At 45.6% G+C, this 18,965-nt stretch overlaps 1 protein-coding gene across 5 annotated transcripts in view; it reads right to left on the bottom strand.

Moving 5' to 3' along the window:
- The window catches only part of CTNND2 (catenin delta 2), a 921,273-nt gene that overhangs the window by 235,641 nt on the left and 666,667 nt on the right, over positions 1-18,965 (bottom strand). For all 5 annotated transcript variants that reach the window (XM_046000689.1, XM_046000692.1, XM_046000691.1 and 2 more), the window contains one exon: positions 13,789-13,921. In XM_046000689.1, coding sequence (XP_045856645.1) covers positions 13,789-13,921 — 133 coding nt within the window. The remainder of the gene's footprint in view (positions 1-13,788; positions 13,922-18,965) is intronic.

The following is an 18,965-nucleotide window of genomic DNA, read 5'->3' as shown; positions in this document are numbered from 1 at the left end:
GGTTGATATGAATAGTGGTGTGAACACTTATCTGCATGGTTGATATGAATAGTGGTGTGAACACTTATCTGCATGGTTGATATGAATAGTGGTGTGAACACTTATCTGCATGGTTGATATGAATAGTGGTGTGTGTTCCCCCATAGAAACTGGGAGGCTGGGGAGCTTAGCAAAAGTCACTACCTTCTAGAGATGAGACAAGTTCTTCTGCTTTGGATAGTTAAGTTTCTCTGTAAATCACAGTACATGGCAAGGGATTTGAGCCTAAATGATATAAGTGCTGTTCCCAAGACCTTTTTGGGGATGCCAAACAAGCTTCGGGGCCTAGATTCCAGAAATGTGTTTGTAAGAGGAACTCAGAGATGGGAGAGCCAGGCAGCCGGATCCAGTAGCAAAGTCTTACTGGTTAGGAAGAGGGATCATTCTAGACAGAACATGGTTTTTAACTCTTGGATCTGTCTCCCTTGGAGTCTTACCTGCACCATATGTGGAGGTTATAAGTAAAATAAATGGTCTCTGCTTTATTTGTGTGTGTGTGTGTGTGTGTGTGTGTGTGTTTTCGTCCATATGAAAAAAAAAGCAACACAAACATTAAATCAGGATGGTACAGAGATGTTCTCACCATTTTGGATATTCTTAGGCTCTAAGGATCACATGTGCCATATGAGTGATGGTTGATGCAAGGGGATAATGGTACCCATTAGAAAGGGCAACGTGCCTGGGATGGGTGATAGGGTTTGGTGAAATCCTGTGATAGAGTGTCAGGTGTGCTTGGCAGGCTGAGCCAGGAGGTAGCAATTGGAAAACTTGTGGCTCGCTTGTGGGCACCATCATTGCCTCCATGGGTATGAGGTCCCTTCACTATGCAGCACTCATAGGCAGCAAGAGAGGAAAGGAATATTATTGCCTCGCATCCCAGAGCTGATAGGTGTGTTTCTGAACAGAAGTGCCTTCTAGGGGACCACCGGAAAGATCTAGTTGTATATGCGGTGGGGCCAGGGGTGATTCTGGAATATCTTTATCGGCAGAAGGAAGAAATAGCCAGTGAACAGGAATTCGGATTCACCCTTTACTAAAAGAACGCTGATCGAAGTTTAGAGTCTTTGCTGACAGAGTTCTTTCTCTTGTGATCTGATTTCAGTATCTCCTTAGAATAGGGTGGGGGTTATCCCAGCCTGGGAACAGGGGACCCAGTTCTCAACCCTCCTCCCTGGCTCCATCTTGCTTCTCCCCAGGAGTCCCTGGACAGCTCCACCTTGAAGGGAGAACTCGACCAGACAATCCGAGGGAAGCTCTCTGCTCAAATGTACAGGCCACTATTTTACCATTTGCCAATGGGACATTATTTGTGTCTTCAAGATGGAAATGAAAAATAGAAGGGTGACATTTATGAGGGAAACATTTTATTCCCAGTATGACTAATATCACCTGTGAAAGCAGTAAAAAAATCTCTATGAAACATCAAGATCGGGTGTGTTTGCATTATAAATAAAACAATAGAAGGACAGCTGGGAATATAAGTCTCTTCTTCCCTAGTGGACCAGAAAAGAGAGAAACTGGATCAAAAGCTGTAAGTGGTAGAACCTAAAAGGACAGTGGGGAAAGTGGAATTAAATGAGGGGAGTGGCAGGGCATCCATGAGGTCTGGGGAGGGTCAGCGAGGTTTGTGGGTGATGCATTTAGGTGCTTCCACACCTCACGTGGTTGATTTTCTAGTCTCCAGTTTCTGGCCTTCATCCCCAGTCCCTCTTCATTCAGTCCACACAATGGAGTCTCTCAAACCTTACCTACGCTTTCCAAAAATGGCGCTGTCATGGTCTCCCTGCTCTCTCTTGTCTGCTTCTGTCCTCCTCAGGCCCCTGCCCCGGATGGCAGATTGCATCACCTGTGGTTTACAGCAAGGACAGTCTCCATTCTAATCCCAGAACCCACTGGGACTGTGTGGGGATCACTGGCTTCTAAGCAGTAAAGCACTAGGGATGAGTTCCTAACATTCCGCCTGGAACACTTTTTGCTTCGGCCCATGAATACAAAGAGACTGGGTATTACGGTGTTATTCACCCACTGCTATAGTCCAAGGATGCTTTGGGTTAATGAGGCTTTTGTGAGCTGTCCCGGGGAGCCTGGTCTTCTTATATACCACTGTTTCTAAGGATAATACATTGTCAATTGTAGGACTGTTTCTTTCAAGCAGTCTTTGGAAACTGAAGACAGCCTGTATAGGTACAAAAGAAATGCAGAAATCTTTCCATACATAAAATTAAATATGAATAACAAAAGACTTAATGCCTACTCAGTATTTCACTTTTTATTCAAGAGGCAAATTAATTAAAAAGGACTGTAAATACAGGAGAGCAATCTGAATTTTGAAGGGCTCTTAACAAAATAAATGTTGTTTTTTTTTTTTCCTTTGACTTATATTAGAGGTTTGGTTAAAAAGTGCCCTGGAGTTACCAAAGGGAACAATCATCATATAATGATCACTTACTGCTTTTCTTGAAACATTTGTAATAATGAAGTGTCCCTAATAGGGAAGAGATCTGGCAAAACACCTATGGGATAGATTGGGTGTAAAGACACATTCCTTCCAGTAAGAATGTGATTTTGAGTGACTGAAATGGGGGTCATTAGAAATTTGCCTACACTTAAGTCAACTGAGGCTCTAACTCAAGTCGGGGTTTCTTGCCCTGCACGGTATCGGGCTCCAGTGGCGTTAAACACTTCCAAGATGGCACATGCAAGCACAAAGGGAGCGTGTCACTAACACACTTGTAAATGCCACCGCTGTGGGGAGATCCGAAGCTTTGGATTTAGAAACAAATGGAAAAATAGCCTTGGTGAGTTGAAAGAGTGGCCAGAGGCTCTCAGAGGGCAGGTACAAGGTCATTTACTCAGACTGCATCAATGCCCCAGACGTTGTGAACATACAGGAAAGCCCAGAGCTGCCATGGAACGTGGAGAGGGAGAAGTGTGTGCATTATAATCCATGCCCACACAGACATGATGTGCAGGGTTGTTCTTGTGTTGTTCCTATCAGTGTTCTTACAAAATATCTCTCTAGTCTGTGTGCCAGGAAAAGCTGGAGACTGGAAGGGAAAAATCAAAAAAGGACTATGGATCAACAAGACCCCTCCTCCTTGGTTCAACAGTTGAGAGATTTCTCACTCAGAAGGCTAATTGGCAAATCACCAGCTCTGAGAAGCCAAGAGTCAGCAGGAGGACAGAGGACTGAGACCTCTCCTAGGAGTGAAAGAAAGGAAGCTACCGTAAAGGTGAAGGTAAGCTGAGGTTGAGGTCATCCTGGACTACGCCCCTGAAGGAAGGATTGGCTTTAGCTATAGATCTTCTCTAAATCACGACACAGGAGGTCCCATTCAGAAATGTGCCAAGAAAAAAAGGCATGGCGATCAGCCCTAGGTTAGACCCTGGTCCCCTACCTGTGATCCATACAGGAACGGACTGGCATTTAGATGGGTTATTTGTTTCCTTAGTTAATTACTGGAAAGAATATGAACCATTTTGGTGGGGGGGGGGGGGGTTGATGAGAAGATAAGCTGCTAAAATAGCAGGAGAGCATGATCCAAAGATCAAATAAAGTGAAAACAACCCAACGTGAATTTTAGGAAACTTCAGAGATTAGAAAAAACACCTGCTACATCACTGCTCCCAAGTCATGACCCACTTTCGGAGCCTGCTCTCTGACTCCTCACTGTCTTGCAAAGACAACCTTCTGTACCTGGTGGTTTTAATCAGGACTCTCGCTGTAGGCTGGTTACACTTCAACACATCGGTCTGATTTCTCAATTTTCATTCACTTTTGTTTATGAAAATTGTCTCATTCCGGTTATAAAGAATGAAGCCCGTCCATCTTCACAACCTCCATCTTTGCCCCTCCCCCCTCCCCCACATCCCACTCTCCCTAAGGGCTGGACCCGGTTCCAGCTTCCTGGCTCACTTCCCACCTTCCTCCTTCCTCCTTGTTCTTTCTTTTCTGATGTCAGAGGGTGGGGAGGAGGGAGAAAAGAGGTTTCTTCATACGAAATCGGGCTCCCGGACTGTCGTGCCTGTGTGACTCACACTTACAGAATTGGGGCAGCAAGTGCTTCTTGCTCCCTTGCACCTTCTGATGCTGCCTCTTCTCTCCTGTCACAGTTGGTCTTCCTCGAAGGGACCTTGAACTTGAGGAAATGGGGTCCTTGCTCATTAGATATGACGAACCTCTGTGCTCTCTCTCTCCTGTGCTCTGGTGTCACTGGGTCGTTCACCAGCGCTGAAGCTGAGCAGGTAGACAGGCTGGGAATGAGAGGTGGGTCTTCTTTTTGCTGCCACCTACAAACTTTGGGCTGTTCCTGTCCTGTGTCCAGTCTTTTCCCAACATGCTTTCCTTCTGAGTCCCAGGTCTCTTGTGAAACTTCTCAATGGAAGTGGCCATTAAACCAGCGAGGTCCCTATGGCTGGCGTCTCCTGTCAAGGATTGGGCTCTCTTTCAACTGGATTCTGGTAATGATCAACTTATTTCCCTGCAGGGAGCTATACCTACTGAGGTATCTACTGAGTGACCTCTGGGGCCAGGAGAAGCCACTTATCTCGTGTGTCACCCAGAGCTTTCATGCTGATGTCTGATGGCCCTGACAATCAGGAGGAGAGACCTTTATCAGAGAAGCCCTCAGTCTCCTCAACACTTGGAGAAAGTCACCAAGGTCAGGACAAACTTGTGGACAGTTGACAGATGCCACGACAGGCACAGGTTTAGGAGGAGGGTAAAAAGGTAAAAGGGGCAAGAGATGGAGCTGGCAGGGCAGAGAGAGAGAAGCATGAAATGTGGAAGAAAGAAAGGTACATGGCAGGGGGTGACAGAGGGCCACCAAGCTCCAGACATCTTTGCCGTGTCATCAAGTCCCATTTTCCTTGAAATAAAGAAGGCCACTGCTTTCCCACCATTTGATGTCTCTGGATGCCTTCCTCTCTGCTTCTCCCCACAAATTGCAAAAACACTGTGCTTCTGACTTGGCTCCCACAGCCTGGGGACCGAGGCACCTGGTTGATGAATACCTCTGCAGGATCCTGTCTGCCCTCCTTGGCTGTAAGTCTGTCTGGGCCCATTAGCACTACTGCTCACTTATGGTCCTCCACTGAGGTTGACTCATGGCCATTTCCACCAGAAGCACTGGCTCAATAACTCATGATTCTACCTCTTCTTTCACTTTTCATGTGGGAAAACCCAAACCTACGTGAAAATGAAAAACATATATATTGGGTTGTCTTCATTCCTTCAGGCATGGATCATATACCACCTCTCCTGTGTTCATAAGAGCTGAAATCCCTGAAAAACTTGAACATCCCTATGGCCACCTGCTCCCTGGGATCCAGAGCCAATCTTCCCCCTCCCACAAGAATGCACAGCTGGTACCAGTCCGCATTCTTCCTCCTTTTGCGATGATGATAATGAAACATAACAAGATCCCAAAGCACTTTGGAGACGGGTCTTAGAGCCACCGTCTCCTTCCTTCTCTTTATGCAAGCCTATCACCTGTCACCCAGAAGTTTCCAGCTGGTTGTGGGGACAGGACACTACTGCTTTCCCAGTCTTTCTTCTTTATACCACTGTCATTCCAAACGCTTCCATGTCCTCTCAGAAACTACCCAGATTTCCTTCAGACCTATTAAGCCACTTGGTTTTTATCACAATTTCTTAATCACTTCAAGATCACTACAAGAGGCTACCTGAGGTCCACCTTCCTCCTTTTCTGACAGCTCCTTCGAAGCACCCGGGCAGTCCTACCGACCTCATTGATCCACTCACTTTCTCCTGATCGTTCATACCACCAGCTACCATCTTCGAAGACCACTTAATGCATTCTTTCTTGAAACATGCTACTTTCTCAACCACTTGGCCAAAAAACAGGTCCAGACTTCTCCTTGTTGGTGAAAAGGTCTTTGGCTTGCAAGGTTTCCATGATCCAACTCTGGACGCTGACTTCTCTGATCTTATCTTCTACCCCTCTTTCTAGGTTCCATCCACATTCCTGGTTACTCTTTATTATGGGTTGGATTACACCGCCTAAATGAGAGGTTAATCCTAACTCCCCATACCTGTGAATGGGACTTATCTGGAGATAGAGACACAGACAGATTTGTATGCAGAGAAGATCCTGTCATGTCAGAGGCAGAGCCTGGAGGGATGCAGCTAGAAGTCAAGGAACACCAAGGACTGAGGGTCTTCACCAGAAGCTGGATGAGACAAGGGAGTATTCATTCCACCCAGATCTCAGAGGGAGCCTGGCCCTGGCCATACCTTGATCTTTGGCTTCTGGCCTCCAGAATTACGGGAGAATAAATCTGTGTTGTTTGAAGTTACCCTGTTGGTGGTTCTTTGTTACAGCAGCCACAAGAACCAATGCACTCTTCCTGCACAAGCAAGCACACTCCTGCCTTGGGCGTGTCTGCTTTGTGCACAGTCACCCGTGCTCGGAGAACTAAGTCCATGGTTGTTCCTCCCATTTCTCTCTCTCAGTCTTCGGGAACCGCTCCGACCCTGTTTCCCGAAGATGACCTTCCCAACCACCTCGTGGAAGACAGCAGTGGTCGCTACCTCCCCATCTCCAACCCCCTCTGTCCTCATCCGTGTGCTGCACTTTCTCCATGACGTCCTCTGACACAGCACGGGTTTCTGTCTCTGTGTGCTCGTCTCCCCGCTGCTCACCTAAGTCTAGCACATTCACTGCTATAAGGTCAGGAAGAGAGCCTGGAATGGGACAGCTGATTTGTGAATATCTGTCCAATGCACGTACTCCTACATTCCACCTTCATCGGATAGCAGCGTATTAAGCATTTGGACCTGTTTCTGTGTTCTGCTCTGTTGGCATACAAAAACACTTTTTGGATTCTCATTTCCTAAAGGCCTGTGGTCGAGTCTGCTTGTTTAAAGAGCGGCTCGGCGGAGGCCCACACACAGCATGCTTCCAGTGTCTTTAGCTGACAACAGCAGATTTCAAACCGTGAATGATAAAAATACACGTAAAGCAGCATACGCAAACCGTTCTGTCCCTAACACTAGGAGACCGGTTTTACACTTACCGGTTCGGAAGAGATTGCCTTAACTTATATTTTCAACTTAGACTAACAACAACCCGCCTTCCTTAAGCACTTACTCTGCTTGGCAGCCTGTGTGCTTTTTTCCTGGAGTCTTGTGGGTTCTCCATGTCATTTGATGGTGTGGGAGTCTGAGGCTCAGACGGGTAAAGAAACTTGCCCAGATCCCAGAGCTACGGAGCAGAAGAGCCGGGTTCAAGGGCAGGCAGCCTGGCCCCAGAGATCATGCCGTATACTCAGCGGTTTACTGTCTACTCACATCTAGCAACTAATAGAGGCTCTGTCTTCAACAATGCAGAACAATTTATGATGAAGAAAAGAGAAGAAATGGCTCAAAGGTAACCAGCTGAAAAGATGGATAGCACCTTGTCTCCAACTATATGAGGTAGAAAGAACCAAGATAAAATAGAAATTATGAAGCTCTTTAAGTGTAGTAGACAGGAACAAGTCAAATTTTTCTTAACATATGGAATGTTCTAAATCACTCTGAATCAAATAAAAATTATGGGGAAGGGAGATCATACGCATATACACAGAAACAAATTCTGGGGTACGTCGGGGACGCAGTCAGTTGAGTGTCTGACTCTTGGTTTTGGTTTAGGTTGTGACCTCTGGTCCTCGGATTGAGCACTGTGCTCAGCGTGGAGTCTGCTTGGAACTCTCTCTCCCCCCTTTGCTCCTACCCCCATCCCTCACTCTGTCTCTAGGAGAAGGAGAAGGAGGGAAGAGAAGAGGAGAGGAAAGGAGAGGAGAGGAGAGGAAAGGAGAGGAGAGGAGAGGAGAGGAGAGGAGAAGAGAAGAGAAGAGAAGAGAAAGGAAAAGGAAAACTAATCTCTGTTATCACTCAAGAAAGATAGTGCTAATTTGGAAAAACAGATTAATGCAAATGGTATAAAGATGTTGCAACTACATGGACATGTGCACAAACACACACACACACACACACACACGCACGCGCACACACACACACACACACACACACTCCCAAGGACTGATATTCTTAAATCCAAGACCCCTTCTGTTAATTCTAAGTGGATATGGCTTAGGCTACATTTTTCTGGGATCTTCTAATTTAAAATTCAGTGCAATCACTGTAGGAAGCAGGGAGCTTTCTCTGACTCCACAGGCTTGGTTTTGAGCCTTTTGTTAACATGCTGGGGTGGGAGGGTGTTCTGTTGTGCTTAACACAGGGTGTCATATTACCTGGTTTATACGGTCTGTCCCATAGGTTTTAGATTCCTTAAAAATAGGATCTGGGTGTGCCTGAGTGGCTCAGGTGGGGTTAAGCTTCTGACTTCAGTTCAGGTCATGATCTTGGGGTCCTGGGAGCCAGGTTGGCATCTGGGAGCAGGGAGCAGGGAGCCTGCTTCTCCTTCTCCCTCTGCACCATTCCCCACATGCTCTCTAATAAATAAATAAGATCTTTTAAAAATAGGATCTATATATTATTAGTATTTGGTTTCCCTACTAACTCAAAACAGGATTTGGTAAACTCCTTTATTTCCCCACTGGAAACGAACACGCCTCTTCTTTAAAAACAACAAATTAAAAAAGTCAGGATGCTAAGGAGACTCCCCAGAGTTAAGCCCGGAGTTAGGAGAGTGAAATCAGTAGCGGTTTCCTCGAGCAATCGTGCAGATCACCGCAATGCGAAAGTTTACTGCGTGAGATTTTCGAACACTTTGGCTGCAACTTTGGTAGTCAAAGCTAATTTAATAAACTTCTCCTATAAGAAGAGGTGATCTGGTCAAAACCCTAAAAATCTTCATCAGCAGGGGTCAGTGGTCCCCTCCATCACAGACAAGTGGACAGAGTCAGTTAATAACAAAGTCCTATAATACAGTTCCAGCTCTCTTGAACAGGCATGTTGTTTAAAGGAATGGTCCTCTGCTTGAAAGAAAATACACTTAAAATTGTTTGAAATTTTAAATTTTTATCAAATTAATTTTAAACTTCTGTTAAATGTCACGTCTTAGTTTATTTTTTAATTTTTAAAATACATTTTACTTATTTATTTGAGAGAGAGAGAGAGTGTGTGCAATAGACAGCCCAAGCAGGAGGAGGGGCAGAGGGAGAGGGAGAAGCAGGCTCCCTGCTGAGTTCTATCCCAGGATGCTGAGATCAGGACCTGACCCAAAGGCAGATGCTTCACTGACGGAACTATCCAGGCACCCCTGTTAGTTTATTATAGAGTAAATTAAAATAGCTAAGATTTTGAATTTTAAGAGGAATCTTCTTCTCACTTGAAACTGTAAAAATACTTTTCAAAAAAGATTTCTAGGAGAAGAACTTGAATGCTGCCATGCAGCGTGTGTCTCGTGATCTTCTTCTGTGTGTGACTGTTCATGTGTGAGGATGGGGTGCCCACCTGTGCGCCATCCTAACTCGCACACGGGCAGAACAAACAAACTCAAAGCATTACAACTCATGAGAGGCACCTGGGATTACCCCCAAATCAATGGATATTCTTAATATTCCTAGCTGAGAAATTCCCAGAAAGAATGAAGAAAGGATTTCTGAAAAAATGCTAAGAGATTATCATCATGTAGGCACTTCCTAAATGATGCTGGTGGGACATACATGTGAGCAAGTTTTGTTCTGTTTTGTTTTGTTTTTGGGGGGTTTGTTTGTTTTTCTCCAATTTTTTTGTGTCTCACAAGTCTGTAGGTGATGTAAAGCTCAACGGATTGTGACGTTCCCAGCAATGTAAGAGACAGTGTAGTAGCAGACATAGTTCAAATAGTACCGACACCCATCAAGGTCACTGAGGTCTCTGCCCCGAAGCCGGAGGACACCCAAGTATCAGATGCTCATGGGGTCCGTAATAACGAGTGGTACAAACTCATCGTGTTTGCGGGAACAGCCCAGACCCTAATCTTACCCCTTCTTCTTCGCCAGGCCTCGTTAGTGGTTCCTCAGCTCCTTTTGCTCTGATCTCATCTCAGTCTGGCTCGGAGCTCTTTGAGGAATATCTGCTTGTCTCATTTGTAACTGAATGTTCCGGCCTGGGTCCGTGCACCCCGTGTGCGCAGACCCCCCAGTCACTGGTCGTTGCCAACTGGCCCAACCCAGATCTCTCGCCTTGACTCCACCTGCTCCTGGGGGGCTGTGGCCAATCCGTGTTCACCAGACCAGGGGGAAACGTTAGGGACGGGGCTTTCACCTGCTGATTTACGGAAGTGAATTCTCCACTCTGTACCTATGAGATCAGGCATCACTTGGAGCAGAACTGAATTTCTTAGCTTCATTACATGAAAACCGTACAAAGCCCTGTAATGAGGAATGTAGAAAGGCATGATTTATGACCCTCCACATAGAGGAGATTTAATTCTGCCTTTTGTCCAATGGTCTATCCATTGTGTGAGCAAAGTCAATACCAATAATGAAATGTAGGCTGAAGAGCTAAATCAATTCAATAAAATGCGACTGGAAGGCTAGGAGCCGGAGTACACTGGCAAGGCGAGTGCCGCAGGATTAGTATCGGAACAACAGGTAATTACAAAAATCAATACCTGTGTATGAAAACACGACAGGCAGCCATCCTTCACGAAGGGAGAACCATCACGAATGGTTTGGGGCCCGAATTGGGATGAGATCTCAAGACACAACTGTGCCAAGTCCCCATCAGGGGTTACGTGTGTGTAAGTGTGTGTAAATGTGCTTTTGTGAGTGTGTGTGTGTGTACGCACCTGAGTTCCCCATGTGACTGAAGGAGCGAGAAAGGGAATCTCGAGATGGCTCATTTGGTGTTTTATTTAGCTGTGTGCTGGATGCCGGGGGAGCTCACTGGGTGAAGCGTCTGCCTTTGGCTCAGGTCATGATCCTGGGGTGCTGGGATCGAGCCCCAGGTTGGGCTCCCTGCTCAGCGGGGATCTCCTTCTCACTCTTCCCCTGCCCCCCACCCCACTCTGATTTCTCTCTCTCCCAGATGAATAAATAAATAATCTTTACTTAGGCGTGTGCACCGTCCCTGTCCCTTAGGCTTATCTTTGCCAACCTCAGTCTCATTTTACCCATGTGGTCTCAGGTGATCTCAGTCCCACACCATTCTTCCCGTCTTTCTCATCCTAGCCTCCCAGGGGCCAGGACAAGATTACCAGGAAGCCCTGGCTGTGTCTGGAGCCCTCGGCGGGGCGGGCTGGTGCAGTGAGGGGCTGACCTCCTCGAGATGAGTCACTGCTGTAACGCGCTGCTGCAGGACCCTCCAGGCAGCCTCGGGGACTCCCACAGCGAAGGAGATCAGAAAAATAAACACTGTTCCAGTGGGGATAGACATACAATACAGTAACTGGTATTTTAAATAAAGCGAAAGAAAGGACCTTAAGATGAACATAAAAAAAGATACAAAGTCACTGGAATGTTCTGTGTTCCTGGCCAAAAAAGAACACGAATAGGGGAATGAACATGCGAGCACTAAGTGGTCTGCAGACATTAGGTTGTGTAGTCCTCACGAAGACTTCGCAACAGAGGTTTCAGTCTCTCTGTTTTGAGCCTTGTTCCAGGAGGCACAGCTGGTGGGCGGGGAAGCAGGTCTGCGAGACGTGTCCGTGTGACGGGGACTCCGTGCCACTCACTCCCCCACCCCTCCCCTGCACCTTGTCTTGTCGGCCCCAGGGACCGACGTCCAAGTCTGGAGTCGGCTACTGGGTGTCCCTCCTAATGAGAGGCTTCAAGGCCAGTCCAAGGATCATGGAGACAGAGCCAGTGGGACCAGTGACTTCACAACGTCCGTACTGTCTAACCCACTACATGACTCTCGGTAATAAAGATTCAGACTCTGTGTTGAGATGTTTGGCTTCTGACAACTTTCAAGCCTCCCACTTTCCCTCTGCCCACATCTGAGCGAGGTGATAAGAAGGCTTGAGTCTTCCTTTGGCCTCAGTAGGAAGTTCAAACCACACCAGTCCCGAGCCACATGGGAGAACCCTCACCCTGCCGCTACCCCCTAATCACCATAAAAACCCAAGCCAACTTCCTTTCTGGCTCTCAAGTCACTCCAACAAGCCTCATTATGTGAGCAATCCATACTCACATACTCAGTCCTTTTCATACTTTCTGGGTGGACGCACGGTGGCCACAGCCTTGACTTCAGAACCACGTTCCCACTTTGGTGGAGGTCTCACAATACTCCTGGATCCAACCTGATGCTAACCATGGAATCAAACGCTTCCTTGGCCTTTCAAGAAGCCCTTGAGGTTGTGACCTTGCAAAAATGACGGTATGTCATCCCCTAATCAGAAATCTGTCTGGCACTTTGAGTGGCTATTCTGTTTTCTATTAAAGGCACGGAAGGACTGGAAAAAATTCCATCTGGGACAGAAGCAATGTAACCTTAATTTATTTTTAGATCATTTTATATAATTGTGATAGCAGTTTCTGACCTTTTAAATGCATCTAAGATAAATAATATTTTTCTTTATCTTCACGTTGCCACCATTGACCTTTGGGACTGGAGGATTCTTTGTCATGGGTGCTGCCCTGTACATGTGAACTTTAGGGTGTTCCAGCAGCCCTAACCCGGCCCACTGCAGCCCTCTCCAATCGTGACAACCACCAATGTTTCCAGATGTTGTCAGCTGGGCAAAAATCACACCTGAATGAGAACTACTGCCCTATATTCAATCCACAAAGACAGGCGACTTTTCTGGTAAGTCCTTTGAGTCCCAGTGGAAGACAGAAAGAAACGATGAAAATCTGTTAGGCTATTTCTATCCCAGTGCAAGCAAGCAACATCTATAATAAATTGCAATTTTATCTCCAAAGTTCTTCTTTCCACTCTTAAACTAATTTCAACTCATCCTCAAAATTGCTTCCATGCTATGGAGATGACTCTTTATAGCTTAGCAAATCTTTTTAAAAAACTGATTATTCAGCAGCTTATACGCAAACACTTGTCCCTTGTCTAAAAAAATCAGAGTTAGCTATGCTGACCACTTTGCTTTTCCAGAAGCATCATGCGGCAAAATTATACAAAATATTCCAAGTACCAAAGCACGTGAACAATGGTTTACATAATGGACACAGACAATATGCTCGTTCATGGACCACATATATCCATATTACACTCACTAGTACTTTTTGTAAATGGAGGTTGGGGCAACCTGAGGGTTTTGAAGGGTCAGGGGTGGGAGGTTGGGGGAACAGGTGGTGGGTAATGGGGAGGGCACGTTTTGCATGGAGCACTGGGTGTTGTGCAAAAAGAATGAATACTGTTACACTGAAAAAATAAATAAAATGAGAAAAAAAAAATTCTTGATTATAGCACAAAGCTTGTTTATTGCCTAAAGTTCTCCTCCCCTAAGTGCGTTTTCCAGGAAGGACAGATGATACCATGGGTTGATTGTAGTAATCTTGTAAAATAAGATTGCTTTGTATTTCTTGAAGATTTCAAGGCAGAGATAACTCCAGAGATGGAATCGGGAGGAGGGAGGCAAATCCCACAGAAAGTCTAGTGTTAATGCTCACAGGGACCTTGGGTCACCTACTCCTCAGTATTCAAATATTAAAAAAGAACACTGCATGGATACACATGCCAATTAATTAGAGAGAAATTGCCGTTTCAGTTTTAAATATGGATCTAAACTTTGGAAACAGAGCTCGAGTTTTCCTTCTTCTTTCCCCTTTGAACACTACTCTGTAAGACCTCAGGGATGATGAGTCTCCCACCAGGCATTTCTGAATCCAATGAGTGCTTACCTCAGCTTTAATTTTATTGTCTCCAAAGCAGAGGTGTTGTAAGTAGGCTGCAGCGTTAGACTGGACCGAAGGAAACTGGTGTTGGAGCATCTGAATCACTTCCGGCAGTTCCGGGTCTCTCCATCCAAATTCTCTGAACAAGAGGAAGGCAGGAGAACATGAGAGAGGAATCTTCCCACGGTGTTAACACACCATGAACCCATTTATGAAATGCACTTAGGAGTTCATGAGAAACTATTTCACAAATGGTGGTTCTGGTCTTCTTACACACATATCCACTGAAAGCATTGGAAATGACTTCTGTAAGTAGATGGCTTGGAAGCATATGTATGTATACACATATGTATCATATGTAGAATATATATACATATATATATATGAACTCTTAAATGTATCAAGTAAAGTTACATGTTTACAAAGATTACCAAAAAATGACTAAAAGTGTCACATGATTTTATTAATATATACATTTTTTATTGGGGCCTAAATGGAGAATTTATTTACAAGGTCACGTTAATTTCCTCATATATGATTTCAATGGTCTGATTCAGGTGCAGCATTTAGCTAAATTACCAGACCAGAGAATATATAACTGGATGGGTCCAATCCAAAATGTTGTGATAGCATTTGACACCATCTTTATTATTTTTATGATGAGTATTGTGGCTACGGTTTTCATAATCTCTTCTAGAAAAATAAACAGATTCCATAATCAATTCTCCCAGGATAAAAGGAGAGCAACAGGAAGATGTCATAAAAGGAAATTCAAGAGTTAGGTCTATCCATACAACGTTAATCATCAGTTTTTTGCATTACACAGTCTTCTCCCGTATTCCCCTTCTCACATCTGAGCTACTCCAAGAAGCTGGTTGTTTATTTAATGTGACAAATACACTCTGAGTCATTTAAGTCCATCCTAAAACACAAGATTGATGGTACCATTATGCAAAGGAATATTGTTTTATGAAATCAATCAGCTCAGCCCTCTAGAACACGGAGGTAACCAGGCCAACTGTAGGGATTCCATTCCTGCAGCAAGGAACCAATTTTTAACAGAGAAATAAAAAAGCAACCTCTGAGACCACAGATAAAAACTTGACCCACATGCCACAGAAGGGTACTATTTATCCAACGGAGAGGGCGGGAGAGAAATGAGATGGCTTTACAATAACCACTCTACTCCTGGAAAAACAACTCAAAAGCGTACATCCTGTTGATGCCAGGTCAGTGCTGTCATCTGAGAAGAGAAGTCATGAAAAATGGGGCAGAGAAGGAACAGACAAAGGCTAAAAGTGTCCTCGTAGATTCTAACCTGTTCTCTTTATCTTCCCTTTATCACAACTAGCAGAGGTTGTCAAGCAAACCTTGAATCGTGTTAGCACTGCCTTTACGGGCTCTGAAGACAATAGGCAATCGGACTCCTTTGGATTTGGCTCAGTTTTTATTGGAAAAAAAACAGCATTCAGTTGAATGTGCACTAAGTATTTAATAAATTCACATAACATTTTAGACAGCCACACATATTCTCCAAAAGGACATAAAGTACAGTAGTATCTCCGCTACAAAATATCCATAAGTGATTGCTGATAGTCGTAAGCAAACTACTGAAACTTTTTAGCTATGTGATCAAAGGAAAAAAAACAATTATGGATTGAAACACAGGAAGCCTCTTCTTCTTTTTAATTTAATTTCTTTCTCTTGTATGATCTAAACCACTTCGGCAACATCAAGATAGCACAGTCCTTCTGCTTAGAAGAGCAGCCAACTGAAATTCTATTCTTTGTTCCAATAAAATAGAAGTCTACAGAATACCTACAAGTTCAGATTAGCAGTGTCATAGAGACCCTTGATGGCTAAGATGAATTCAGGTGAGCCTGTGCTATCGGAAAGTGATTAGCAAAGAATTCATTTCAGCCTGTTTTATTAACCAGATAAAAGGTTTATTTTTAAAAAGATTTTATTTATTTATTTGAGACAGAGGAGAGAGAGAGTGAGAGAGCGCATGAGAGGAGAGAGGGTCAGAGGGAGAAGAAGACCCTCCCCCCCCCCCCCCGCCCCTGCTGCCACGGAGCCGGGATCCCCATGCAGGACTCAATCCTGGGATACCGGGACCTTGACCTGAGCTGAAAGCAGTCGCTTAACCAACTGAGTCACGCAGGTGCCCTGCTCTATTGGGCTTATATGGCACATATCAATAGCGTCTTTCGAACAAGAGCTCTAGTCTTCGGGACAGCACGGACGCACACACATGGGTTCATCTGTGTAAAGGCATGAATATACACGTGTACACATATACACACACACAGCCCAAGCTCATAACAGATGAACTTTCCAAAGAATCATGTGTCCAGGAAGGGTCTAAGCTCTTCACTCTTGGTCAAAAGCAAGGCTGTTGTCAGCCTCCACTTGGAACATCCGGAATCCCAGACATCCCCTCTACCCCACCACTCTCTCCCCAAACCTATTCCTCACCTTCCACCGCGCTGACCAAGCCAGTCACCTCCCACCCACCCTTCTTCCTCTCTAAGGCATCTAAATAGGCCCAAACACAAACCTCACTGGGCCACTTCCTGCTTGAAACCCTTCACTGGTTCTTAGTGTCCTTGGCATAAAGACCAGGCTCTTCCCGTGGCTCGCCGGGCATTGCTGGATCTGCCATCTCCCACCTCGCCAGCCTTGCGTTGCATGCCCTCCCCGGGCTCCCTGCCCAGGCCACACTGGCTGGCAGCTGGCTGGTGCTCTCTCCCACCTCTGCTCCTGCCACCTGGAATGGTCTTGGCCCCGGGGGCCTTTCACTCAAATGCAGAGCCTTGGCTTCTTTGTGATTTCCTCAGCAAAGCCCTCTGTGAGTCCCTTCCACACGGTCCTGGTGGGAGTGCCTTGGCTGTGTTGTGGACTGTGACCAAGCACTACGCCCTCTCCACCCTGTGGTAAGTTCCAGGAGGCCAGGGCCACAACCTTCTGGTCATGTTTGTTAACTAGCACGTAAGGCAGCCCTGGAACAAAACGAAGATGACATAAATGGGCTCTGCAGGAATGAAGGCATGACGGAATGAGTGAAGAAAGCGTCTTGGCAGGGAGAGTGTTATCTCTGTTCTACTGAGGTCATTTCCCTGGCCAGCTGGTCATTCTGAAATGTTTTCCCTTCCTCTGATACGCCACACACACACACACACACACACACACACACACACACACACACACCATCATTCTCCATGTTGCCCCTCTGAACAATCTTTTCTATGCATCAGTCTCATATCTCTGTGTCTTAAACCCTCCATAAGCTGCCCATTACCCCTAGGAAAACATCTGACTCCTCCATGGGGCTTAGGAGGCCCACACAGAGGACTCTTCCCTCTTCTGAGTTGCCGGCCCAACCTCCCCAAACAGTTTCCTTCTTATTGAGAATGGTACTCCCGTCCCCCTCTCAAGATCCTGGTTCTCCGGGGAGGCTTCCCCCTTGGGTCTTTGCCTGGTGTTCTCTTGGCTCTATTAACTCTTAGGTCATATGTCTTGGAGGGCAACTCCTGGAAACTTCCAGCCAAACAAGCCTGACCCCAGGAGCCCTCTTACCTACTGCCCTGTTTTGTCCACAATACTCAGGACTGTGAAATTCTCTTCCATTACTTTTGTGACTATTTCCCACCCCCATACTCTCTCTGTTGTAAGCTCCACGGGGAAAATGACTTTTTCCCACAGTGTGAAGGAATTCCTGGAGCCACCATGTCCTGATCATGTGAAAGTGGGGTACCAGGGGGGTACTCTGGGACCAAGTGAAGGGGGCAAGAGAGGTCAGAAAGGCAGGTAAAGACTGAAGACAACGGTAAGTTAGTGTTTAAAATGACTTGATGTCTCCCAGCCTAAACCAGCTTTCCAGGAATTGGGCTGGCGTGGGTGGTACGTCCAGGACATTTGCTTCTGGTTTCTTCTAACTGGCATTCCCCAGTCTCAGTCATGGAAGTGGGTACGGTCGAAGAGGACACTAATTTTTCAAATGTTCTCTTCAGTTTCACAAGGGAGATGCTAAAGGATCACCCCTCCCCCCAAAGTCTGGGGAATGATCCATATTGAAGTCTCTTTTTCTGGAATGGTTTTGTTTCACTTCGATGAGATTATTGGGATTTTTTGTTGCCCATGGAGAGAGACTCCGGAGAAAGAACTAGAGGCCCAGAGGAAATCAAACATTCATCTGATTTGGGCCAGAGTTTGGTATATGATATGATTTCTTCACATAAGGTCTTAATCCTCAAGGATTCATAAGACAAGCCCTGGAAAAGACAAATACCAATGAAGGAGCAGTACGGGTGGACACATGGGGTCGTGGAGGGGGTGACGGATTTGGGAAAGGTGTGTGCTCAGCCTGGCCGGGGCATGGCTAAGAACAAGTGTGGGGAGGAGGGCTGACTGGAAGAGGGGACGGTGGACAAAGAAGAAAACAAGTCCGGGATGAGATCATAAAGGGCCTTTCATTCAAATATAAACATTCCGATTCTGGTCTGTCGTCAGGATTATGAAGAAGAAAGCTAAGAAATACTAGGTTTGGGGCGCCTGGGTGGCTCAGTGGATTAAGCCGCTGCCTTCGGCTCAGGTCATGATCTCAGGGTCCTGGGATCGAGCCCCGCATCGGGCTCTCTGCTCCGCGAGGAGCCTGCTTCCTCCTCTCTCTCTGCCTGCCTCTCTGCCTACTTGTGACCTCTCTCTCTGTCAAATAAATAAATAAAATCTTAAAAAAAAAATACTAGGTTTTTTTTGGCTTATGGAAAAGCCAGAAAAATCACCTTAAGTAACAATGTGAGCACACTAAACATCAGTTGCCATGGTTCCCTGTTCGCACACTTTAACTCTTTCATCCTTAAGTAGTCTTATGTGGTTTATTTTCATTTTACAGAGGACGAAATTTGACTCACAGATGGTACAAACTTAAGTGGTGGAGACGAAATAACACGAGCGGTCTACTTTCAAATAGATAAATTTAACCCCACAACTATGTTGCCTGCTGGGATCACTACCGTGAAATAATGTCTAACCAGGGGATTTTTTAAAAAGACAATGTCTTAAAAAGAAATATCTTTAAAAAAGTGTCCACAGGAGCATTTGGCAATGCTTGGTGACAATTTCGGTTGTCACAACTGAACTGCAAGATACTCTTGGCATCCAGAGGGGAGAAGCCAGGAATC

The sequence above is a fragment of the Meles meles genome, chromosome 3 (genome assembly GCF_922984935.1).
Source record: "Meles meles chromosome 3, mMelMel3.1 paternal haplotype, whole genome shotgun sequence".
Classification (NCBI taxonomy): domain Eukaryota; kingdom Metazoa; phylum Chordata; class Mammalia; order Carnivora; family Mustelidae; genus Meles; species Meles meles.
The sequence above is the reverse complement of the archived record's forward strand: the minus strand, read 5'-3'. Positions and strand labels throughout refer to the sequence as shown.